Source organism: Crotalus tigris, unplaced genomic scaffold (assembly GCF_016545835.1).
Source record: "Crotalus tigris isolate CLP2741 ecotype Arizona unplaced genomic scaffold, ASM1654583v1 scf7180000019364.2947544272:3078424, whole genome shotgun sequence".
In the NCBI taxonomy this organism is placed as follows: Eukaryota; Metazoa; Chordata; class Lepidosauria; order Squamata; family Viperidae; genus Crotalus; species Crotalus tigris.
The window spans coordinates 1717948-1745107 of NW_024097500.1; the positions used below are offsets into that span (position 1 = coordinate 1717948).

The 27160-nt window shown below is 41.6% G+C and overlaps 1 protein-coding gene across 2 annotated transcripts in view; it reads left to right on the forward strand.

Moving 5' to 3' along the window:
• MEGF11 (multiple EGF like domains 11) overlaps positions 1 to 27160 on the forward strand; it is a 231647-nt gene that overhangs the window by 49022 nt on the left and 155465 nt on the right. For both annotated transcript variants that reach the window (XM_039361924.1, XM_039361926.1), the window contains exons 2-5: positions 6168 to 6270; positions 7417 to 7540; positions 15197 to 15298; positions 16685 to 16785. In XM_039361924.1, the coding sequence (XP_039217858.1) occupies positions 7428 to 7540; positions 15197 to 15298; positions 16685 to 16785 (316 nt within the window). In that variant the 5' untranslated portion in view covers positions 6168 to 6270; positions 7417 to 7427. The remainder of the gene's footprint in view (positions 1 to 6167; positions 6271 to 7416; positions 7541 to 15196; positions 15299 to 16684; positions 16786 to 27160) is intronic.

Below are 27160 nucleotides of genomic sequence, written 5' to 3' on the forward strand. Positions count from 1 at the left end.
AACAATCCTTTGTCTGAAATGATATAGGGTTTCCTGCTGGAGCAGGGGGTTGGGCTAGAAGACCTCCAAGGTCCCTTCCAGCTCTGTTATTCTGACTTCTGGATAGAACTGGTAAATGTCCCAAATAAGATTTGTAAAAATTAATAATAATACTAATACAGATGTATAAATACAAGCAATTACCGTTCTCTTGTTCTCTCTCTCTCTCTCTCTCTCTCTCTCTCTCTCTCTCTCTCTCTCTCTCATATTTATGGAAATAACTTTTAAATTACAAAAGCTTTTTTTAAAAAAATAATTAGCTTAATATCAATAGACGTTTTTGCCACATGTCATTGGATGTCATTCATGATCCCTTCAATTTACGCAGATCAAAGTTAATATTTGTTGAAGCAGAAATGGAGGAATAAACATTTGCTTGCTAATTATGAGGTTGGATTTTTTTAATGGTTTGGAAAACCTTAATTATAAATGATCAGAGCTGATCTTTGTAGAGTCGACTGGGAAAGGAAGGACTTTGAAAATGAACACCACTCTTACATAAGTCACTCCTGGGACTGAATCTCTCCTTTCAAAAGGTGATGTTTTAACAGACTTTGAAACTTGAAAAAAAGTGATTTCTGTCTGGCACTACTTGAAAGAAGAGAAAGATTTGGGATTTTTCTTTTCTCCCCTGTTTTTTTTTGAAGAGCTCTGCAGGTGAATTAAAAATGCTCCCCAACTGTGGGGGGAGGGGGGGGATACATTTGAACAATATGAATTGATAATGCAATCCCGAGGTTTTTAATTAGGGATCTATTCTAATATACTTTCTTCCAAAGCTTTCTCCAACTCTGAAAATGACATTTCCAAAAGCCAACAATACTTTTTCAGATTCTGACAAGCGTTCTCGTTGGGGTGGTGAAATCTGAAAAGGAGACAAAAGGTCAAATTGGTGAATAAAACTCCAGGTAGTCCTCAAATTATGAGCCCAAATCGAGCCCAACATCTCTGTTGCTAAGTGACACAGTTTTTAATTGAGTTTTGCTCCATTTTACAACCTTTCTTCCAGAGCTGTTAAGCGAATCACTGCAGTTAGTAACACGGTTGTTAAGTGAATCTGGCCTCCCCCGTTGACTTTGCTTGTCAGAAAGCCACAAAAGGGGATCAGATGACCGGGGACACTGCAACAGACATAAGTACGAGTCAGTTGCCAAGCGTCTGAATTTTGATCCTGTGACCACGGGGATGCCGTAGCGGTTATAAGTGTGAAAAATGGTCATAAATCACTTTTTTCAGTGCTGTTGTAACTTTGAATGGCCACTAAATGAATGTCATAAGCAGAGGACTACTTGTAAAACCAAAACCACTGTACTATCAGAGGGGCATTTTCAGATCCTTGGAAAAATGATGTAAGAAAGTGAAAAGTTTTGGGTTTTTTGGGGTTTTTTTTTTTTTTTTGCAAAATGGAAAGGGCTATAAAGATCAGTATTCTTCCAAAATGCTGGGTCCTTGTCTCTCCCAGTCTTAATTGCTTGGCTTAAAAACACAAAAGTGCTGCTTTTGAACCCATGCATCTAAGTAATGATGTGCTTTCCTGACACTCCATTTGCATTTTGTTGTCCGCAGTAATAATGTTAATGGTAAGAAACGACCGAAACCTTTATTTAAACTGCAAAGCAGTATTTCAGTTCCTGTTTACTTGCTCTCAAATTTGGACTCTGTCCCCGATAGACTTTTCTGCTTGGTTTCCTTCTTGTAGAGCAGGAAACAGTGTCAAACTCGCCACGTCATGTGACATGTCGCGACGTATCACGACTTTTCCCCCATTGCCGGAACTGGGGTGGGCGCGGTTACGGTATGATGCATCCGGCCCGCGGGCCAGTAGTTTGACACCCCTGTTGTAGAGAATGGGAATTCATCATGCGCACCTGAAAGGTATTGAAATAACAAGTGAGAGGTGGGAGAGGGCAGGGGCTGGCAGTGTTCAGGAAATAATGTCTCTTAAACAAACAAACATACAGGCACTCCTCAGCCTACGACTGCAAGTGAGCCTAAAATTTAAGTGATCTATTTCAGCCGTAAGACCTCGTCGTAAAAATGGTGAAACTGCATCAATTTATCTTGGAAAAAAGGCAGGAACAAGAACCAGAGAACCCTCTTGGATATTGCAAAGGAAATAGTGCAGTAAATTATTAGAAATTCTTTTAAAATAGACTGATACTTAACATGGACCCCCCAAAAAATTGCAAAATTTCTTGATCACTGCCAGATATTTACTTTCTGAACTATAGGCAGGCATAAATCTCAATGCACAATGCATATAACAAAACTTCGAGTGGCAATCCTGAACAGGTGCACCTCCGTATCGTTAGAATGGGGTCATGGGGGAACTAAATCATGATGATGATGATGTGTGAATGAATTACAACAAAACTAAGGGAAAGCTTGGCCATGTGCTTGCAAGCGGATGCCTACTACCTACAGTGTGGGATCTACAGCCTCCTTTCCTTTCCTTTCCTTTCCATTCCTTGACTCTATCCTACCCTATCCTACTCTACCCTCCCCTCTCTCTCCTCTCTTCCCTTCCCCTCCCCTCTCCTCTTTTATCTCCTCTCCTTCCCTTTCCCCTCTCCTCCACATCCCTCTCCTCTCCTCTTCCTCCCCTTCCCCTCTCCTTCCCTCTCCTCCCCTCTCCTTTCCTCTTTTATCTTCCTTCCCTCTCCTCTCCTCTCCTCTCCTCTCCTCACCTCTCCTCTCCTCTTTTATCTTCCTCCCCCCCTTCCCTCCAGTGGTACTCTCAAGCCACAGAATTTAACTTCCAGACCCTGCCCTACATGGCCTCCCAGAGGAGACTCCTGGCCCATTAAGCTGCATGCCAATTAAGATTCAGCCTGGTCCTTGCACACCCCAGAGGGGCCGACTGACCTAAAATGCCAGGGAGAAGCCTGCGACATGCAGAGATTCTGTGTGTGGGAAGCCTTAGTTGACGGAGGTAGAAAACAGGGAGAAGAGCTTCATACGTCACTGGCAGCAGCAGGAGGCGGTCTCGCTTTGGGTGTCATTCAGTTTGTTTTTTTAAAAGATAGTTAAGTTGAGCTTTGCGTATCGGTTAATAATCTACTGCTTAACCAATTTATATTGGGGAACAAATGTTGGTATCCCAGCAGGGGAAGTAATTGGCTGCATTTACAGGCCCTTGACCCTCTCGACACAGATGGCATTCCACGATGCCAAGCAGATGCCGCATCTGATCTCTGGGGAGCCCAGCAACAGCTCCTCTGTGGGGCTCCGTAATTAAATTTGAACACCCCTGCTGAGAATTGGAGGTTACCTGGAATAATTTTCAGGGCTGCTTGGCTGCTTCGTAGAATTGGCTTCCAGGCATAGCAAGTGGAGTTTCTGCTCCAAGGTTTGCAGACAGGGTCAGGCCAGGAGCAGCAGAGGAAGAAAAACGGCTATTCCTTTGGGAATGGAGGAAAGCTTTGGGGAGGCCGAGGGATTGCAAAGCCGGTGGAAGGGCTGAGGTCCTAAACTCAGACATAATAAAAACAAGTTGGATGACGCTCTCTAGCTTTAAATTGGACCAGGCTGATTTTATGCCCTAACCCTAACTATTCTGATTTATATTTAGATACAGACCCTTTTCTTTGCAAATAGGGAGCGCGTTTTAAAATTAGTAGCCAGGTGATCCTCAACATATATCCACAAGGGAGAGCAAAATTTCCATTGCTAAAGCAGTTGTTAAGTGAGCCGTGCCTTTTTATGACCTTCTTTCCAGGATTGTTAAGTGAATCAGAGCGATTGTAAGGGAAGCCAGCTTTCCCAATGGAATCTCCCTGTCAGAATCTGGTGTTATCCCCAAGGGGTCAAGGCAAGGCCGGCCTCTAAAGCAGGGGTCTTCAACCTTGGCAACTTTAAGACTTGTGGACTTCAACTCCCATATTATCTCTAACACCATTTTGTGAGTGTTCCCACATTCTCCAGACCCTAGAATGCCCCTGGCTCAAATACTTGCCAGAGTCTCTCTAATGCTACTAGAATAAATGAAATGGACTCTGTTTAGCGTCAAGAGTAAAATCTTCCAGTTAAGATTTTGACTTTTTAAAGTCTCCAAAGTGCACATGAAGAAAATATTTTTAACATTATGGTTAATCTACATCACTTAGATCAGCTCCTAAATACTTGAAGCAACTGCTTCTGAGCGATTCAGCTACCAGTGACGTAGATTCTTCCTGTCTCCAAAGACCATGGGAGACTTTGGATACAAGCGAAGTCTGACTTTTAATGCTAATTAATTCATGTGACTCAAGTATTCCCAAGTTTGTCGTTTAGATCAGATCATAATATCTGAGGTTAAAACCATTTTAATGAAATACGGGAACTGAGATTCTTTCAGTCAGAGCGAGATATGCAATTCCCAGCTCTTGTTTTCAAAAATAAAGGGGCTAGAGACAGCTACAGATATGGGAAAATATTAAAAGCAAAACAAAACTGGAAGAATAACAACCAAGCAAGCCACAATATTGTATAAAATTACTCCAAACTTCCAACCTCATATTAATTTTAAAAAACCCTCCCTCAACCTGCTTTGCAAATTCTGTCGGCTCCCATCTTTCTTCTGCAGTCATTTTTTTTCCAGATGAGCCCAGGGTCAGACCTTCATTCCTTCATTTTACCCATCTGCTCAGGTTTTTATGAAAAACAATCTTAGCTGCTGATGGGGACTTTGGATAGATTCAGCCCTCTGGAGTGTTCTCACTTCTTGATGCTCTTTCAGTTCTCTGGCAAATTTCATAACTGCATCAAGAGGAACCGAGCAGTTCATTGAATTAATTTCTCTGAGGCAGTTCCACAGGGCTTGTAGAAAATACAATGGTTTTTCCTGCTTTTTAAAGCACTGTGTACTTCCTTTCCCTGGTGACATCCTGCGAGTAAAAACTAATATTACTACAATGTTGAGACATTGTATTTGGCAGTGCTCAAAAGAGGTATCATAAAAGCAATCAGGGAAAAACGGATTTCCGAGGGAAAAGGCTGTCAGGAGAACACGTGGAGCATATGTTGCACATTCGGTGAGCGAGGCAGTCTGCACCCCGATGGAATGAAAAGCTTGTGAAAATCTCTCCTAAGTTCTCATGAAGTCTGCCACATTAAAAAAAAATAAACAAGGCATAAGTACTCTGAAATAAATAATCAGAAACACGATTTGGGAATACGTTGCAAAAATCACCCTTGAAAATAGGATTTGTTCAACTGAACGAATTTCATTCTTCCCCTGTGCTCTGGTCTGTTTCCATTAGCAAGGAAAGTTGAACCGTTTCTTGCATCTGGAATCTGTAGTTTCTCCTTAAAAGTCTGATCCTTGGGTCTCAAGGGTACTTTTTCAAAAGGCAACTGGACTGTTTCTTTCTTGGAAGAAGAAGAAGTTTCACTTCTCATCCAAGAAGCTTCATTTGTTCTGGCAGGATGGTGGGGGCAATGGAGAGATCAGTTCTGACAGTGTTAATGTGGATAGAAAGGACCACTGGTCTGAAAGAGTGATAAAAATTGAACAGCTCTCTCTCAGCACGTATCTCCTGTCTGTAACACCATCCTCTCAGCCGCCCCAAGAAGACTACATCCCCATTTGCACTCTGGTTCAGGTAACCCTGGGGGCACAGATAAACCCCCAAGTGGCCTCAAGAGCTCTCAGAGAGAGTACTAACAACCAGGTGACTGCAAAGAAATACGATCTTTCCCCCCACCCCATCCTGTCCGAATTAATCCCTCCATAGCCCCCAGCATCCTGCCACTATTGATGAAGCTTCTTGGATGAATAGCAAAATATCTTCAAGGAAAAACAAAGTCCAGTTGCCTTTTGAAAAAACACCTTTAGAGAGCCACGACCTGGATGACTGAGAATCTTCACAGACATTGATCCTTGAATGTTTTTCCTCTATGCCTTGCCAAAGTTTTACTTTGGATTTAATTGAGCAAAAGCCTGGTCTGGGGACCCATCACAGTTGACCATTTAAGACCTATCTTCCCCAATTTTGCCCTGGCACAAAGGTTTGGTCTAGTATCCTGGAATTCCCAAACACTAGGGGCGTTTCTGATTCAAACAGATGCGTTTTCCTAGAATTTTTATTATTTAATCTCTTTGACTCTTCCGCTTTTGTTGAGTTGTATCTGGAATTATCTCATTGCAGATTCAAAAGAATATCTTTTGGGTCATGGTTCTTTCTTCTGTCTACCCATGAAGACTTTGAACGTGGCCAGTCCGTAACTACAAGGGATTCAGAGCATACCAAGGTGAGATGGTTGAAATTCAAGTTTGCTTGAGCTGGCTTTCTTTAGTTGAAAGAAGTCTCTTGGTCTTAAATAGGGGTTCCTGTATAGGGTCTCCTGCTTGCGCAGGGAGTTGGACTAGATAACCTCCAAGGTCCCTTCCAGTTCTGTTATTCTGTTACTAAGGTACAAATTGACTGCAGCAAGAGTAAACTTAGCCTCACATTGGAAAAGATACTTTGCTTACTATATTGTCTGTAAGACTAATGCAAAATTAACACTTTCCATAATACTGTAGAAATTTACCAAATTTAAGCAGGAATGAGTGCCGTATGTATAATATATCACAGAGCAAGGCAGTTTAAACATTTGGGGTATATTTTTAGAAGTTAAACAGAAACTAACAGCAGTTACGAATGTTTGATGCAAAGTTCAAATATCACTTCAAAGTAGTTTAACTTTTTCTTTTTGCAGTTTTTAAATACAGCAGTCTTTTTTTTATCTTTCTTTGTATTTCAATAATTTAACAATAAAACATATGGATTATTAAAAAAACAAGAGAGGCTTATCCAGGGAACAGAACAAGCTAAGCAATTGTAACAGAGCAGAGACAAAAAAACCTTTTTGAGCTTCAGTTAAATAAAATCTTCCTTTTCTGACTAATAAAAAGATCTGAACGTTCAATTGACTGATTGTTGGCCAAATAATAGCCAAGAAATATAGCAGCTTAGCCAGCTGGGGAATTCTGGGAATTGAAGTCCACATATCTTAATGTTGCTGAGGTTGAGAAACGCTGGTTAACTAATAAAATAACAACCACTATCAAAATGAAGCAGAGCTCTTTGTATCAGGAAAAAAAGTCAAAAGCGTTTTATTTTAAAAACTGAGGGTGGGTCTGCCTAAAAATCATTGGGTTTGAGAATCAATAGCTTTATTAATAGCTGATTCCTGGAGAAGAGAGGATTAAATATTTGAATATATGGGCTTGGTCATGGATCCTTCTTTCCTTCTTATGAGTAGAACTGAAGATGAATGAATTCGGTTTTGGGGTCTTTTTTTCCTCTGCATCATTTCAGATGCTAAAATAGGCATGAACTTGAAATATAACCGGTTGATTTAGCAGGAAACAGTGGCCTGTTTGTCCAATGTTGTTGTTTTTTCTTTCTTCAGACACAGCAAAGATGGTCTTCCTTCTCTTGTGGTGGAATTTCAGAGGCTTTGTGCTCTCTCTCCTTCTAAAAACAAGCCTCTCCTTAAACCCAGATGATCCAAATGTTTGCAGCCACTGGGAAAGGTAAGACTTATTGACTTTATTTCATTTTGTTTAAGTAGAGCATCAGCAAATACATATATACATATGTCTATGGAGATTCTCAGTCATCCAGGTCAGGGTTGTCCCAAAGCTGCTTTTTCTGGAGGCAAATGGACTTTCTTGTTTTCCTCTGAAGATGTTTCGCTTCTCATCCAAGAAGCTTCTTCAGCTCTTGCTTACGTACTGACATACATATGTGTATGTATGTATGTGTGTATGTGTATGCGTATATATACACACACACGTATGCATACACACACACACAGACTATATATATATATATATATATATATATATATATATATATATGTGTGTGTGTGTGTGTGTGTGTGTGTGTTTTCTGAGGTTTTCGCGGGTATTTGTATGTAGGTCTTTGGTTGTTCGGGTTTTCTCCCGCGTAAAACTGGAAGTGTCTTGGCGACGTTTCGACCAAGTCCCATTCGTCATCTTCAGGCTGGTGTTTTCTTGCTGCTCAAAGCACGAAGCTGAAAACACCAGCCTGAAGATGACGAATGGGACTTCGTCGAAACGTCGCCAAGACACTTCCAGTTTTACGCGGGAGAAAACCCGAACAACCAAAGACCTACATATATATATATATATAATATGGCGCCCTAGAATCACAACAGGATAGATGTTATAATTCGATAGCTAAACATCTAGCTGCACTGAGATAATTCACATTCCTGAACTATATATTTGTGTTTGTGTGTATACTGTGTTTTATTAGTATTGCATATCAGTAATTGCATGACCTCTGTAGATGTCATATGCTAACTAAATATTTTTTTAAGGTAAGTGTGCCTCATTTTTGTATTTAAAAATAAATCCAAGGCCCTTCTCAGTATAGCTTTAGAATATAAAACATAATATTACAAAATACAATCTAATTGTGTATGGCCATTGCACAGATCTCAGTCGCTATCTTCTTGATCGTTTGAAGGCCTGGGTCCCTGGTGTGCACAGGTCGATAGAGCTTGCATTCTGGACTTAGGCATTTCTGCTTACAGTGTCAGTATTCAATATATGCCTGATATGCGTGCATTTTCTCCTTTTATGTGAGCCCCAATTCCCCAGCTGTGTCCTTGTATGAGTCTCTGGCCTGGGTCTGCCTTTCGATTTCTTAGATTTATATTCCAGGAACATTCATGTCATATAGGCCCTGTAATCCTCGACTTACAGCCACAACTGAGTCCAAAACTCCGGTCGCTAAGCGAGACATTTGTTAAGTGAATTTTGCCCCATTTTACAACCTTTCTTGACACAGTTGTTAAGTGAATCACTGCAGTTATTAAGTGAGTAACAAGGCTGTTAAGTGAATCCAGCTTCCCCAGTGCTGCCTTGGAAAGAAGTGGGATACAATCTAGGGGTCTCCTGAACCCATTATATCTGCTAGAATAGTAGGTAGAAGCTGTGGGTAGAAAGCCTTTGCTAACTTAAATGGATGTGTCAGGCCCAGTTCTCTGTCTGTCTTCCTTCCTTCCTTCCTTCCTTCCTTCCTTCCTTCCTTCCTTCCTTCCTTCCTTCCTTCCTTCCTCCCTCCCTTCCTCCCTCCCTCCCTCCCTCCCTCCTGATCACATAACACAGTGTTTTCAAGAACAAATGTGAGTGGAAACAAAACCTTTAATTTTGTATTGCAGTTCCGTGGCACAGTACATTTTGAGTCCAAGAATACATTATTGATTTTGTGTGAAAGAAGTCAGCAACCCGGGGATCCAATCAAGGAAAAACAAAAATTAAATACTGGAATTGATTGGCTGCTCAGGCCAAGATGACTGTGATACTTAGATGGCAATAAATCAAGTCAAAAAGATTGAGTTAGGGTGAGGTCAAGAGCTGCACATGGGATCATAAAATAATAATCAAGCTGATTGGGTTTTCTATGTTAATGAAAGATGCTCTAAATAGATGCTGCTTTGGTGTTTCTTGCTGGTAGCTAACATACGGAGGTGAAGCTTCCCTTGTGACCCTGGGAAATTAGGGTCTCGGAACAAAAAATTGAGGGTTACCACCCTGTTTAAGGTGAATTTTTGCAGGCACTTTTGGACACAAAAATGTTTTCTCAGCAAGCAAAACAAATTGGTCTCAGTCAGACCCCTGAACACAGAGACCTTCTTTCTGAGGGACAAAGAACATTGTGGGCTTAAGAGGCAGTGGGGCTCTTTTTTGTTCTCTGAGCTTGGTTGTTTTGTGGCAGACATTTCATTAGCCATCAGCACTGATGATGTTCTCTGGGTAATGAAATGTCAGCAAGAAAACAGCCAAGCCCAGATAGCACCAAGCGGTCCTCCTCTTCTTCCTCCCACCCCAACATCCCACTGCCTTTTAGGGCTGATGATGTTACCTATTGGGCAATGAAATGTCTGCAAGAAAACAACAAAGCTCAGAGAGCACCCCAAAGTCCTCCTACTCCTTTCCTTCCAAGCCACGCTGCCTTCTAGCACTGATGATGTTACCTAGTTGGGTAGTGAAACATCCGCAAGAAAACAACCAAGCTCGGAGAGCACCAAGGTCTCCTCATTTCAACTCTGAGTTACAAATGTTCTCTTATATTGGATCTTCAGCATCCCAGTTGTCCAATTCCTGCACAGGTTGGTATTATTAATGCCAGGAAGATTAAGACCTTGAAGAAAATAATCCGGAACCTTGACTGCAGAGTATTTGATTAAAAGCATCCCAGATGAGCTAGTATTAATTATTATATCAACCCTATGCACTTCAGCAAGTCAGTCTATTCTTTGGCATGACTAGTCCTTCCTAGCTCACCAGAATCAAACTACAACTCTTACACCTCTTAGGATCCAATAAATTTATAGCCTTAAGCTAACAGTATTTTTAGAGGCTTCTATGTGCTAGAGACTAATTCAGTTTAGGTGTTTGTGGGTTAGGTAAAGGACCATACCAAACAAATGGAATAAATTGTGCATTTTTTAATGTCATTTGCCAGTCAGTGGTGACAATTGGAAGAGAAATAGGATGAAATTATAATTAATAATAACAATATGACTTTATTCAGGGCTCATATTGATACAACACACTTGGATATTGATAGCCAACCCTATTGGATAATATTGGTAGTAACAAATATCAGGAATTAAAGAGTCAAAATGTTTCCTGTGCAACAATCAGTAAACTTCGCAACTTCTTTCTCAGGTCTCTTTCCACGCTGTTCAGGACAGCTGTATGCAATCAGCAGCTTTCCAGAGCAGACAGATTTTTTTTTAATTGCTTGAAGATTAAACTTGAGGTAGGAAAAATGTGAGTTTTCTTTCTTGTTCGTCTCAGGTGGGGCCCCTCTGAGGCTACCTGATTAATTTGGGCTGTGCCAAGGTTCCAGTCAGTTGGGGTCCTGACTCAGTGCAACATCTTGGGGGTGCCAAATGCTCTTTCCGAGACAAACAAGAATTTTGGAAGTTTTTCACTGAACGCTTATTAAAGAAAATGGTCTCTTTGAGTTGACTTGCTTTGGTTATGTTTGTTTTTACTGATTTAATTTATTGTTGCCTTCCTTCCTTCCTCCCTCCCTCCCTCCCTCTCTCCCTCCCTCCCTCCCTTGTATTTCTCTACATCTAAATGCTAAATGCATAAAGGAGTGTTTGTCAACCTTGGCAGCTTGAAGATGTGTGGACAGCTTTGCTGGCTACGGAATTCTGGGAGTTGAAATCCATACATCTTCAAGCTGCTAAGGTTGACAAATGCTTGCATAAGAAAAGGGCTGTTGGTCTGTTCTCCAAGCTTGGCAATTTGGCTGCAAACGTTTTGTCTCCATTCGGGGTGTGTGTGTGTGTGGACATCTTCCATGTGCTTTGAATTGTGCTCATCTGTCAGAGCACTGGCCTTTAAATACCTTTTTGTGTGATATAAATTGGTGCAGGTGTTATTTGTCCTGATGTTTCTGAGTTGTGGCCTGGCTTCGAGCTGTTTGATTGGCTGGTTGTTGTTGCTGGGCCTTGGTCTTTGGCGTTTAAGTATCGTCTGTGGGATGCAAATGGTGTTTGTTTGTTTGTTTGCCTCCAAGTCATGTTCTGGTTTCGGGTTGTTTGTTTGGCTGGCTCTTGTTGAGACGTGGTCCGGTTTCTTGTGGGGGGGGTTGTGATTTTTGTTGCTGTGTGGTGGGGTGCCTATTTGTTCCTTTTAAATGCTGCCTTCGGGGCTGCGGTTGAAGTAGTTCTTTCATTCTCAGCAGTTGGTAGATTGGGTTGATGTCAATGCATCTGTTTATTGACTTATTGGCGGAGAATCAGGCTTCAAGGAATTGTCTTTCTCCCTTTGATTTCGCTTGGGTTACAACTGTGGTCCCAGTTAGATGAAACTTGTGTCCTTCTGAGTCCTTGTGGATGGACATGAGGGATAGTGGGTCGTGCCTTTGGATAGTCAGGAAGTGTCTGTGCAGCCTGGTAGATAACTTGCATAAGGAATCTCTCCTAATGTTAGCCCCGCAACAGCAGCACCACTAGAGAAGCTGGGGCTGAGTGTGACCAGTTAGGCACGGAATTCTGGGGTCACCTGGCAGACAGGAATTGGGTCTCTCTGGTCCAAGTCCAATCTTTTAGCCATACTATAATCCTGGCCCCCTCAGAAAATACCCCGTCCTCCTCTGTTTTGCACCCAGCTGGCAACAGAAGATGAGCAGTGTTTCAGATGGGGGAAAGTGAACATCCACTGTTTAGCTCACAATTTATGGTTCTCAATTACCAGCTAATTTCTGCTACAAATTATCTTAGATTAAAATAGCTTCTTCTGTGTATAAATGAGACAAAGTAAAAAAAAATTAAACCCCAGAGACTGATTATATATATGTGTGTGTGTGTGTATGTATGTATAGGTATTTGTGTGCGCGTGTGTGTTTGTGTGGGTGTTGTGTACAGGCATACAATACAGATACACACTGCTATTACTTGCTTCCATAAGATGGGGCAAAACTCATTAACTCATTAATTACTGTCTTGTTTAACAACAGAAATTTTGCTAGTTGGACGTTGAGGACTTTCTCTATTCATTCCCTTCTTTCAAAACGAGGCAGTTGCTATCCAGAGTCCCTGGAATGCTGAATACTCTTTTTTAGATTGTTTTTTTCATTTATGGAAGCAATTTAAGTACATTGGTCTTAAATTGAGAGGTTTAAATTTTCTATTTTCATTGCCAATGTATACATGTCCTGTCTTTTTTATTATGATCATTATTGAAAAGCAGGAACAAGAAATGAGCAGTCTCCAGATTTGCCTTTCATTTCTTTTATTCTGTTTTTCCCAACCCTCTCAGACCCCTAAACCCGATTTTAGTGGTTCTGCTGCCAACGTGGAACAGAGAATTTTATGGCTGGGGGAGAGATTTGTTTAGTTCTTCTTGGAATTGGAAAGTTTCTCCTTTAGCATTTTTTTCTTCTATATTTTATTCAAGACAAGTTAAAATACAAAATTCAAAACTCCAAACCAAAAAAGCCCCCAGATAACAAAACAAAACAAAAAACCAGACAACAAACACAAAACAATCAAAACATTAAAAAGGTGCATCAAAACAACACCACACAAATATATACATGTTACCCCCTCTAGTTGAATACTGATTAATACATTACTACAATATTAGTTCCCACCCTTGCGAAACAGGCCCTCCCCAAATTTTTAAATTACTAAATCTGTTTGCAAATTATGGACCTCTCTTCTATATGTTATATTAGTAACAAAGTAGTTAACAGTAAGAGCAATAATACTAAAACAAAACAAAATTAAAGTTTCAAAACTCTCTGTTAACAGTTACTATATATAGTCCACTCGTAGAAAATTTACCACAGCATCTTATCTATCCCAAGTCATCCCAAAAGTTTTAAATCATGGGTGTCAAACTTGCCACGTCATGTGACGTGTCGCAACATAGCATGACTTTTTTGCATAGCAGGAGCTGGGATGGCATGGCCTCTGCATGATGCCACCGGCCCATGGGCTGGCTGTTTGACACCCCTGTTGTAAATAGTTTGTCCTGGATCAAATATCCATATTTGTTTCTTGATGCCATCTCTTATCAATTGTTGTTTAATTAAATATAATAGATTCAGTCTCCAGAATAAGTCTCTCTTCCAATCAAAATCCATTAGCATTTTTGAACCAATACAAAAATGGTAAAAAAATCAGAAAAAGTATCTTTTCCAACTAACACATGTTCTTATTTCTTATTTAGGACGATTAAAATGTGTTGGTTGGAAAAAATGCTACCCAAATCATTTTGAGTTTTGGTGCTAAAGACTAGCACAGCTGTTCACCTGCAGTGACGTAATACAAGTATAAAAAAAGCCAGTCCCACTTTCCAAATTTTACAGTGCAATTTACTAATTAAAAAAAAAGTCATTAGGGACCAATCTGCACAGAAAGAGACATATTCATGAAGATAGAGGACAAAATATGTTCTATTAGGTGATGGGTATTGTGTTTAATTAAGCTTGGACACATTTTTGGAGTAGAGTGATATAGAAATACCTGTAATAAATCTACCAACAAATCTACAAACAAAAGGGCACATTTGGAGAAAGGTATTGAAATACATACCTATAGTGCAGTTGTTGCCTTTTAATCTGAGAAGCCAGACTCAGCACTTCTGCAAAAGTGGAAAACACTGAATTGGAAAGATTCTCAGAAGTGGGAAACAGAGAAAATGAAACTGACATCTTCATCTACCCCTAATTAAATTAATAAAGGAGAATATTGGTAGCTCAGGGTTGCTGTGAAATGAAATTGTGTTTGCAATGTGAAGTCTAAAATAAATATTGTGTGTGTGTATATTTTAAAGATTCTAATAAAGGAGAATATTTATAGCTCAAGGTTGAACTGAGAGAACACCAAGCCCCCCCCATTTAAAGATTTTATTTCCCCAGGTGGAAAAGATGTACACCCCCCCCCAGAGATACTTAACAGCCCTTTGCATCATTGCCCCATTCACTGTGGACCTCCATCATCTCCCCAATATTAGACATGATCCTTCATAACCAAGAGATTCTCCATTTATGTCATTAATTACCATGGTTTATTTAAAACAAAAACAAATGTATACATGTTAGTAATTTTATCATTGTTATTCATCCTGAACGGTATAGGGTCCCCTACATGGGCAGGGGGTTGGACTAGAAGACCTCCAAGGTCCCTTCCAACTCTGTAATTCCGTACAGGTAGTCCTCGACTTACAACGATTAATTTAGTGACCATTCTAAGTTACAACAGCACTGAAAAAGTGACTTATGACCGTTTCTCACACTTATGACCATTGCAGCATCCCCTTGGTCATGTGATCGAAATTTGGCAACTGGCATTTGTGTTTAGGATGGTCGCAGTGTCGCAGGCTCATGTTTCCCCCTTTCACGACTGACAAGCAAAATCAATGGGGAAGCCAGTTTCACTTAACAACCAAGTTGCTAACTGAACAACTGTAGTGATTTGCGTAACAACTGTGGCGAGAAAGATAGTCAAATGTCTTGCTTTTCAACAGACATTTTGGGCTCAATTGCATTTGTAAGTCAATGATGGCCTGTATTCTGTATTCACTGACGTGTTCATTTAACAAACGTGGCCAAAGGGTGTTGGGATCTGGGCTTTTAACGCTTAAATAAAGAGGGGCATAGATCAACAGTTCCTGTCTCTTCCCTTCTAGCTACGCGGTGACTGTTCAGGAATCATACGCACATCCCTTTGATCAGATCTACTATACAAGATGCACAGATATTCTGAACTGGTTCAAGTGTACTCGACACAGGTAAGCGATAATTGGAAGTTATTTTCAAACCTTTTCTTCCGTTTCATACTCTCCGGATAGCTCCCTTTTCTTCTGAGCCTGGGAGAAGCTCTTCAGCTATGGAGGATAAAGACAGGTTCTTTTGTGCAAAGTAGTCTAGCAGCACTAAAGAGACGGAACATGATTTTTTTCCCCGGAGAAAATAGCCATAGCTTTTGTGAAAGGGTGACTAACCAGCCCTGCCTATTTGCAATACATTTGCTTTACGTTTCGCATTTCCAGTCAGGTTGGAAGCAACTAGGAAGAGCAAGGGACTATCGTTCTGCTTGTTGAATCCTTCTTTTTCCTTCTTGCTGTTGAAAACAAGCCGGCTAAATCTGTCTTTCTCAACCATAGCCACTTAAAATGTGTGGACTTCAATTCCCAGAATTCTCCAACCAGCAAAGGAAACTTCAAGAATTGAAATTCATTTGCCTTGAATTCCACATATCAAGTTTGAGACATACATCAAGGTTAAAAAATACATTGTGGTTAAGAAACACCGGAAACACCTGGAAAAGTTCTAAAAGCAGACTTAAATTAGGCCAGATTTTCTCCAAATCAGGTGTAGAATGGAATAGAGCTGGAAGGGACCTTGGAGGTCTTCTAGTCCAGCCCCCCGCTCAAGCAAGAAAACCATCTCAGACACGTGACTGTCTAGTCTCTTCTTAAAAATCTCCAGTGATGGAGCACCCACAATTTCTGGGGGTAAGCTGTTCCACTGGTTGATTGTCCTCACTGTCAGGAAGTTTCTCCTTAATTCCAGGTTGCTTCTCTCTTTGGTCAGTTTCAAACCATTGTTTCTCGTCCTGCCCTCTGGTGCTCTGGTGAACAACCTGGCCCCCTCTGCCTTGTGGCAGCCCCTCAAATACTGGAATACTGCTATCATGTCTCCCCTATTTCTTCTTTTCCTTAGACTAGCCAAACCCAAGTCCTATTCTGTTCTGTTCTCTTCTGTTCTGTTCTGTTCCATATTTCCTATTCTATTCTATTCTATTCTATTCTATTCTATTCTATTCTATTCTATTCTATTCTATTCTATTCTATTCTATTCTATTCCATATTCCATATTCCATATTCCATATTCCATATTCCATATTCCATATTCCATATTCCATTCCCTTTTCTTTTTCCTTTCTGTATCTTGCCTGCACAAATGTTCTCTTGGACCTAGCATGAAAACCGTTTAGAATATAGCTGAATGGGTAGGAGTTGGAATTTGTATCGATCTTTTTAAATATCAAAAACCTTTGCACATTCTGAAGCAAATATTGAATATAACAACCTTGCAGTAATGTAACACAAATAGAATTATAACTATGGGCATTGATTTTCAGGTTTTTTTCCCTTTCCTCTCTCACCATTTAGAATCAGTTATAAAACGGCCTATCGGAGGGGACTGAGGACGATGTATCGGCGACGGTCTCAGTGCTGCCCGGGATATTACGAGAGTGGGGACTTCTGCATCCGTATGTAGAGGCAATTCTGGCGTTGCATCCTGCATGCAGCTCTTGTTTGGCTTGCAAATGCTGAGATTAGAATTTAAACTGCTGCTTACAGTTCCTGTGCAAGCAGGAAAAACAGGCTGGCCAGGGGCAAAACCTGAGAGAATTATAGGACGTCCATTGATCAGTTGTATTTATTTCTCTTCTATCATGTTCTCATCATATGCTCAATAATAATAATAATAATGATCAGTTGTGTTTTGATGATGCCCAATACCATTATAAGAAGAGAGCTGGGTCAGTCCTTGGTGGCCAATTAGGAATCTAGTAACACCTTTTCCAATTTTTATTAAATTTTTCTGTCTACCTATCTGTCTGTGATATCTATCTATCTATCTATCTATCTATCTATCTATCTATCTATCTATCTATCTATCTATCTATCTATCTATCTATCTGTCCATGCATCCATGCATCCATCCATCCAATTTCTACAGTTGCTATTTCAAGAAATGGTTCTGGATAGCTTACAATTCAAACAAATATACCACAGTTAAAACAATAAGAAATATTTTAAAACAATAAAGAATCCCAAATAATTATACAGTGGCTGAAATATTTGACTGTTTAACAATAAAGCAGGGAAAGGGATCCATTCAGTACTGCAGGCTCAGGAACACGGCCAGGTTTTTAAAGCTTTATGAAAGACCAATGGGGTTGGGGCCATTCTGCTCTCCTAGGGGAGGATATGCCAGAGAGCAGGGGCTACTGCAGAATAACTCAGAAAAGCAGAGTTGAAAAGGACTTGGCGGTCTTTTAGTCCAATTCCCTGCTCAAGTAGGAGACCCCAAACATTCTGCCTGTGCAGTTTCTTCAGAAAAGGCAATGAATTTTATTCAAAGGCAAAAGCTTCCAAGAAGATACTACCAGACTTCTGATTTTTTTGCCTGATAGCAAAAAATTGGCTTAACAATGGAAACTCTGGAAGTGTCTATGGAGATTCTCAATCATCCAGGTCAGAGGTCACCACTACCGGGCCACAGGCTGTTGGCCACTGTGCCACATGAGTGGCTGGCCAATGCACAAGCGTGTGCGCGCTCCCATCCCCCCGCTTGCGCTAGTGTTGCGGCATTGCGTGGGCACTAGCAATGCCATGAGCGTCGGGCGGGCACTAGCACCCCCCTTCACACTAGGTTGTGGGAACTCTGGAAGGTTTTTTTCCCCTTTTGGGTAAACTAAGAGGGAATTCTTTGGGACTTTCAGACTGCACATTTAGATTGTTTCAAGGAACTGTTTGTTCCTGCTGATCTGTTGACCATGTCCGGTTTCTGGTGCAGCTGCACAGTTGATTTCAAAGTTATCTTCTATGGCTGTGAGTTCATTTCCATATTTTTGGGCCTCGCATGATGCAACAAGCATAAGGTTCGCAACCTGGGGTTCATCAAGGCTTACAGAGGGAACTTTCTGTAAACAGCACATTAAAATGTGGTTTAAAAATTGCTTTTCAAAAAATTAGTTAGTTCTGCAGCTGCAATTCCCAAGCCTGTTTTCCTGATAAGGGAAGATGGATGTCTCATGCCCCAAACGTTTGGCTTAAGTGTAGCAAAGTCAGTCGGACAAGGGTTGCACGCTTGAGTTATGTGGCTAATTATACAGCTAACTGCATGCATGCAGTCATTTAAAATTCTCTGGGTTGCCTACTCCTGTGACTCTCCCTTGTTGCTTCCAAACGGCACGCTCTTAAATCTTTAGGCTTCAGATAAATTAATAAATAAAGATTTAAGCCCCTACGATTTTGCAAATAAAGTTTCTAAAACTTGCAATTGTGCACAATGGAATTATATTCTGAAATTATGAGGCAGTGGCCCTCTTTTCGGTCTGACTGGAGGAAATATTACAGTTCTACCTCTAAAAAAAAATCTCCTTCTTTGAGTTGAAGTTGACCCCTGGTGATGTCATGGCAGCAATATGGAAATGGATTGAATTGCCTTTTTGTAGAATTTTTTTTCTACTTTCCAACCTAACGTGCTGTACATGACCCTGGGATTTCCTGAAAGTCTTCTCAGTGAGGATTACCTAAAACGATCTGGCTTAACTCCTAAGCCCAGATGCTTCTTACTGGGAGACGCTAAATCAAAGGAAACCCAATGGTTAATTTGGCATTGGGTTGTCATGCATTGTCAATCCTTTCTCGTAGTCCATCAAAACATGACTTAGCTTGTTATGTGAATATAATTTATTATGTGCCATCAAGCTTGATTTTTTTTCTCCTAATAACTGCATAGTGTATTTGTCCCTAACCTTGTTAACCTATTTTCCAAAGCACCAAAATGCAAGACAAGAAACAATGGATGGAAACTAATCAAGGAGAGAAGCTACCTAGAATTAAGGAGAAACTTCCTGACAGTGAGAACAATTAACCAGTGGAACAATTTGCCTTCAGACATTGTAGGTGCTTCATCACTGGAGGTTTTTAAGAAGAGACTGGACAACCACTTGTCTGAAATGATATAGGGTCTCCTGCTTGAGCAGGGGACTAGAGGAAGTATTGAGTCAATCAGAATAGAACCGGAAGGGGCCTTGGAGGTCTTCTAGCCCAACCCCTGCTCAAGCAGGAGACCCTATACCATTTCAGACAAGTGGCTATCCAGTGTCTTGTTAAAAGCCTCCAGTGATGGAGCACCCATGACTTCTGGAGGCAAGGCATTCTACTGAGTAAATTTCTTCTTAGTTCTAGGTTGCTTCTCTCCTTGATTAGTTTCCATCCATTGCTGCTTCTCCTGTCTTGTGGTGCTTTGGAAAAAAGGTTGGCCCGCTCTTATTTGTGACAGCCCCTCAAATACTGGAACACTGCTATCATGTTTTTACTAGACTAAAAACCTGTCATGTCAACCTCTCTTGATTCAACCTCCTGCCTCCTGGCTCTGCCTCTTCTTCTCCTACAGCTAGAGGGAAATGAGGACTGACTTGGGGTCTTCAAGATAAGCCAAGGCAGCAAAGAAGGAATGAGCACATTACCTTAAAGGGAAAGCAACTGCACTTCCTTCCATCGGGAAACAGCAGCTTCCACAAGAAAGATGAAGATGTCTTTGCAGCTGCCACTTGCTTTCAGAGAACATTTTCCGTTGGCACTAATGAAGATTTCCCAATTAGTCCAAAGAGCTTCTGAGAGTATTGTTTAGGGCAGGATGTCATTTGTCATGTCTTCAAATGCAATCGTAGACACATTACTTAGATGAAAAAAAAATGAACATCATATCTGTTTTATCGTGCAAGCTACTTGGCATAGAGCCTTCCAGATATGTGGGGCCCATTTCCATAATCCTCAGACTGAGGATAATGGGAGTTGAAGTCCACACCTTTGGAGAGCATCAGGTTCTCTCCAGTGTCACGTTTCTCAATCTTGGCAACTTGAAGGTGTGTGAACCTCAACTCCCAGATCTGTGGAGGTTCTCAGTCATCCAGGTCATGGTTGTCTCAAAGGTGCTTTTTTCTTCAAAAGACAACTGGACTGTCTTTTTTTCCCTTGAGGAAGAAAAAGAAAACATGTTTCTTCTTATCCAAGGAGCTTCATTAGTTTTGATGGGAAGGATAGGTACTGATAGTATGAGGGAGATGGAAGGATTGCATTTCTTTGCAGTCCTCTGGTCATTTGCGCTCTTCCTGAGAGCTCTTGAGCCACGTGGGGGGGTATATCTGTGCCCTCGGGGTCACCTGAATCAGGATGCAATAGCTTGTGGAATCTTCTTGGAACTGCTGCAAGGGCTGCATTGTAAACTGGAGATAGGTAGTGTCTTATTCCTCTTCCTCCTCCTCCTCCTCTGTTGAGGGAGGGGTGTTCAATTCTAACATGGATGGATTCTTTTAACCCCCCCTTTCAAACCAACCATCTTCTCTATCCAAAATATCTGCATTCAACTCTCTGGGTTGCCCAGCCAGCCAACCTGCCTTTGCTCCAGACCGTGATTCTTTTGCACTTTTGCAGGAAGGAGCTGGATTTCATGCCAGAAAAATCAATAAAGGAGTTATGGCTTGGAATCATCTGACCTTGTGAAGCTATGTTGTTGGGGAGCCAGTGAGTTAATAGTGTGTGATGAGGGAAGTCCAAATTTCAAGGAGCACATAATGATCAAAAGCCTCTCGTTTAAAAGAGGGTTTGTTAAAAAGTCATAGATTAAAGGCTAATTGGGCCTCCTTCTATTAATTGTAGCGTCACTTTCTTGCAGATTTTCTGAAACAGCTTTCTAATCAAGTGTGACACATTTGGAATCCCGAGTAGCATGTTTTTAAATCTCTATTAGCAGCCCTCGCTGCAGCCCTTAACAGAATGGAGAGTCAATTCCTTTTCTCTTCTGATTCTCAATCCTTGCTAACCCTTTATGCTTTTTCTTTCGATCTCTCCTTCTCTCCCTCTCCCTCCCTCTCTCTCTCCCTCTCCCTCTCTCTCTCTCCCTCCCCCTCTCTCTCTCTCATCCAAATTCGATCAATTATGACTTGAGCAAATGGGCCTGTGGTGCAACTGTTTCTGGATTTCCTCATAATGCAGGGAGCAGAACGGGAAATTTTGCGGTCAAGCTTGAAAATCCACGTTGGCACCCTCAACCCCCATTTAAAATTTTGCAGTAATTCTGCAAGTCATTGAATTTTTTAAAGCGTATCTTTATTAGCAGCTCTCCTGCATCGCGCGATACGTCATGGGTAAATCAAAACAGTGGATTTGATTTCCTTTTGTTTTCAGAACTTTGCGCTTTAGCAAGCATCCCAACCCGGCCAGTTTTTCCTCTCTCCCCTATCTTGTATCTCTTCCTTTCTCCTCCTTCTCACCCCAGCTCAGACCTCCCTCTTGCCCCCTCCAAGCCAGCTGATTACCGACTACCAGAGCCCCCATCCTCGCTTCCACCACCTCGTTCTCCTTCCCTTGCTCAATAATTTTTCAGCCACATCTTGCAGCAGAGGGGGACCAACAAATTCCTCCTGGGACAGCGTCCTGCATTATGGATGAGTGTTGTTCCCTCTCTTGTAGGGAGAACATCAATCTCATTTTACCACTGCATGATGGATGGGCGTTTGGGGCCGAAGACAGAGAGAGTTCAGTGAATTGAAATCTTTTGGCAAGCGAGCCACAAAAAAATGGACACCAAGAGTGGTGGAAGCCCAGGCAGAGCCCCCATCCTCACCCCCTTTGCAAGACCTCAAGTAATCACTTGGCATGGGAAAGCAGGTCTGTCACTTCCCTCCTGCACCACAGATGAAAAAAAAAAAAAAAAAACACAAGCTGGCTCCCTATTTCATTATTCCAGTGCATCTATCGGAGAAAAATCAATATCGAAATTATTTCAAGTGGGCAAGCACTTGAATGTAATTTCTCTTGATTAATAAAATTCATTAACCTGTTTCATTTGCAAGCTTCCAGTAGAAGCCGTAGTGACATCATATGCGATAACATCCAAAGAGTAGGATGATGTAATTACACATGGTGGCCTCGGAGCCCTCAACCCCTGTAGGAGTATTGTAAACTGGGTTGGTGGGAAAAAAAAAGACTAGAATAGGGGATAGCATGCTGCAATGTGGTGGCAGAGCCGTCAAGGGTATTTCTGACTTGCAGGAGCAAAAGAGGTTTATGGGTAGCGTAAAAGCTGCAGGCACACCTGGAAACTGCCGAATCAGCAGTTCTGCACTCCTCTTATCCCTCCCTCCACATGATCCTTTGGCAAATCCTGGATAAGGGGGATGCGTGGGTGTGTCTCTGCTGTGATGGAGGAAAGCCCAGTGATTGATCCTAGAACAACTGTTGGGCTTTCAGACTTTTTTTTTTTGCTGTGATATGCATTTAAAAGGTTCCTTTTCTTTTCTTTTCAACTTTGTTTGGCTGTATAATTGGAAGATTTTGCTAATTAAAAGCTTTTTGAATTGCTTTTCCTGCAGAGGAGTCTTTAAGTGTTAGTCAGCACACCGTGTAACAACAAGGCTGCTTAAACCAAGAGAAACATTAATTTAATGCTATCTGGAATAATTGATTCCAGATAATCTCTGCTCATCAAACCGGAGTGAGGTATTGAGTGAGGTGTCATAAGGTTCAGTCCTGGGTCTTCAATTCATCAACATTTTTATAAATGACTTGCAGGAGGCGGTGAAGGGAGTGTGCTTCAGATCTGCAGATGTCACACTATTAGGTAAGAAGTTAAAGCCCTCAGAGGCAGGAAATAACATTCAAATGATCTGACAGGTTAGAGATACAAGCTGAAAGAACAAAAGGAAATTGAGGAATGACACAGGCAGTCCTTGACCTACGAACATAATTGAGCACAATTATGGACATTTATTTATTTGTTAAATTGTGATGCTGCCAGTTCCCCTACAAGGTGACTCTGGTTATAAGTCATGATCATTAAGCAGTCACCATTTGAACCTTGCCAGGTTTTACGACCTTTTCTGCAGCCGTTGTTAAACAAATCCATTATGTCCAGTGGGTGGTTTTTGCTGGAAACTAGAAGTAAATGGCAGTTTCTGGCAAAAAAAAATCTAGAAAATTGTAGTCACGTGTCTGTGGGCCACTGCAAACAGCCGTAAATACAGGTCAGTTGCCAAACGTCCCAAATTCAATTAGATGGCCCACCTGGACGAAGGACACTGGAACTCTGAACTTTCAAACCAGGTTGTAAGTAGCTGTGGGGAGGTTTGTTGTAACTTTGAATGGTGGTTAAATGAGCAGGCTGTAAGTCGAGGACTTCCTGTAAATGGAAAGTTTTCCACTTAGGAAACAAATCTCAGATGGGAGACACTTGTGAGAAAAGGAACTTAGAGTAGATGTCAGCGATGCAACATGTCTCAGAGGGAAAAAGCTAAATGTAATTTTAGGCTGCATGAAGAGAGGTCTGTCTTCTAAATTATAGGTAGTTGCTCCACTTCATTCTGGGTTGGTCTGTCTTTGCTACCAGTACACACCAGTGGTGTCCAGTGTGGCAGAACAATTCAGACAAAGGGGATGTTTTAGAGAAGAACAGCAAGGAGGATCGCAAATTAGAAACGAACCCCCATGAACAAGTATGGACGATCTGAGATTGTTTATCTATGGGAGGATGGAATCCTATCAGGAAGAGTAGTTGGGCAGTGTTCTTACTCACTACAAAAGCCTCAAACACTCCCACATTTGGTCATTCTCCCAACTGCCAGGACCTGACTTGGAGCACTAATCCCAACTGTTGCTCCAATTACTTCCTGCTTAGATGCCTCCGGGCATCAGCATGTCATCAAAGAGCTTTGCTCTTCCTCCAGTGGCCAAGACAACTTAGACTTATACAATCATGGGGTTGGAAGGGATCTTGGAGGTCTTCTAGTGTCCAATCCCCTGGCCAAAGCAGGAGACCTTATTGCATCTTGGACAAATGGCTGTCCAATCTTTTCTTGAAGACCTCCAGCGACGGAGCACTTACAAATTCAGGGAGGCAAGGTTTTTTTTTGTCCATATCCATCTGAAGCTCCTACTCTTCTCTGGTCACGTTGAGGAAAACAGCAGTCACACTGCAGCTGCTTCAACTCCATGAAGCCAGCAGTTAGGACTTCAGATGAGAACCTATTGACTGCCCTCTTTTCCTTGCTATCTCCAAAGCTTTCCCCAAAATCAAGGCCATGCAAAGTCAGCTTTAGAACTCGGTAATTCCCTCCCTCTGTCCTTTCCATGTCTCCAATTCTTCCTTTATCTACAATGATTTCTCCTCTGATTTCCTCATATCCTCCGGTTTCTCCAGCTCACTCTCTGTTCTACAGTAAAATTCAAGTTTCCCCCAAACTCCCTTATTCTACATCACCAGCAACCTCAGTATAATACTAAAAATACCATCAACGGGCAAGTGTCATCTTTAAAAAAAATAATCAAAGAAAGAACTGAAATCTCAAAAGATCTCAATGCCGCACAATTTCAGTGATTAAAGCTATGAGTTTTGCAGTTTCAAATTAGCCTTCAAAGAAAGGCAGGAGGCTGAATCTTGAGGGAGAAAGAAAGCAATAGTTGCCTTCTAGCAGCCCTGACCCTGTCTGCCTCCCAGGACTGGCAATGCACTCATGTGCCTTAGCGTGACTGTAAGCAGCAGCAACATAGAAGGATGATGGTCTTCATCTTAACAAGAATAGCTAGTGATTTTACTGATGTGCTAAGTTTGAAGACAATGAAGCCAAATTGTGCAGTGGTGAGATATCATTATAGTGAATGCTTCACAGTTCTTTTGGGGTATGGTGTGTTATTGATGTTTGGTTGATGGATAGTGCAGTGTACAAAAGCTGAAAAGCCAAGCAGCTTTCTCTGTTCTGCCTCCTTTTGCTTCTGGTCTCTGGTCTCAGCTGTCCTCAAAGAATGAGCAGTAGGGATCAGCCTGCAAGTTCCCAAATATAACATGATGGAGCTATGGTGGCACAGTGGTTAGAACACAGTGTTGCAGGCTGACTCTGCCTACTGCCATCAGTTCGATCCTGACTGGCTCAAGGTTGACTCAACCTTCTACCCTTCTGAGGTTGGTAAAGCAAGAACCCAGATAGTTGGGGCAATAGACTGACATTTGCAAACTGCTCAGAGAGTGCTGTAAAGCACTGTGGAGTAGTATATAAGTTTAAATGCTATTGCTAGGTTAGGGATGATCTCTGGGAAAGCCCAGATGACCCACGTTCAGTCTGTTTTCAGATCCTCTGCTCTCTGTGTGTTCAGGTCGTTTTCTTTTCCCAAGGAGCTTCATTGCTAGTCTGCCGGTGTGAGGAACAGCATTTACAATGTTGGATCAATAAGGCCATGCAAAGTGAAAAGGAAGTGGTGGAAAACAAAAAGCATCCTTAAAATTAAACATGTCCCCCTCTTTTTTTGCTGTCTCTTTCCATGGCCTTCAAGAACGAGAGATTAGTTTTGGCCTTTTTAAAAATGCTGGCCAACTGGATAGACCTTCTTGAAGGAAAGAGAAGAAAACACATTTAAGCCCTCGGTAAAAGCTGACCTTTGTAAAGGACTCAAAATGCTATGGTCAAGTCTTGGGATAGCATCTTTTCGATGGGATGCCATTGTTCTGTCCTCCAGCTGTGCCCATTTCTGACCGGCCCTCTTGCTTGTCCATTTTCTCTGCCATAAAAGAAGCCAACCATCAGGGACCCTAAGAAAAGAGAATCAATTCCCCCCATAGGTTCTCTTGCCGAGTGGAACGAGCAAGTGCTCCGAGCACTTTCATCCTTTCCTTCTCTTTCCTGCCCCCCCTCCCCATCCTGCAGGTTGAATCGATAGCTCAACCAGGGGATGGAAATGCCTTTCAAGCATTCTGGTAAATAAAAGCCGCACTGGCTCATTGGCCACAACCTAATTAAAGTCCCAGATGTTAATTGAGTCTTTTGGAGCTTGGCTGGTTTTAACGGCTGCAAAGAAGCGAGCTGGATCGCACTTGCGATTCCCTTTCCAGAGTACAAAAGGTTTGTTTCCCTGCTAAATAATCTGTCGTTAATCAGGACTGGCCAGGAGATGCATTTTGCACTGTCCTGACCCCTCACCCCACCCCACCCCACCCCCGACTGAAGAATCCTGGTTGATTTCTGGGACCAGTTGAAAAAGTACTGGTTGCAATTTTTTTAACACTGGAGAACGCTTAGACCTGGGGTATAACCAGTGATGGGATTCAAATAGGTGAACAACCGGTTCTCTGTGTGGATGCCACTTTTGGAAGTCCATTCTGGGCCTGGGCAACAAAAAATTAGCTACCAGTTCTGCCAAAGTGGTGCGAACTAGCTGAATCCCATCACTGGGTATAACAACAACACAGTTGGAAGGGACCTTGGAGGCCTTTTAGTTCAGCCCCCAACTCAAGCAGGAACCCTTATACCATTTTAGACAAATAGTTGTCCAATTTCTTCTTAAAAACCTCTAGCATTGGAAGAGCCACTACTTTTGGAGGCAAATTGTTCCACTAATTAATTCTTATATCAGGAATTTTTTCCTTAGTCCTAGGTTGGTCGTCTCCTTGATTAGTTTCCATCCATTGTTTCTTGTCTTCCCTTCAGATGCTTTGGAAAATAGGTTGAGCCTATCTTCTCTGTGGCAACTCTTTCAGTATTGGAATACTGCTCTCAGGTCAGTCCTGGTTCTTGTATTTATTAAACTAGGCATACCAGTTCTTCATATGTTTTATCCTCCAATCTCTTAATCATCTTTGTTGCTCTTTTCTGCACTCTTTCCAGAGTCTCAACATCTTTGAGATGTTGAATTTTGGTGGCAACCAAAACTGAATGCAATATTCCAAGTGTGCTATATCAAAGCATTATAAAGCGGTATTAACACTTCACATGATCTTGATTCTATCCCTCTGTTAATGCAGGCTAGGATTGCATTGGCTTTTTTGGCAGCTTTGTTATTCCCTTTCCCTTTTCCCCTTTA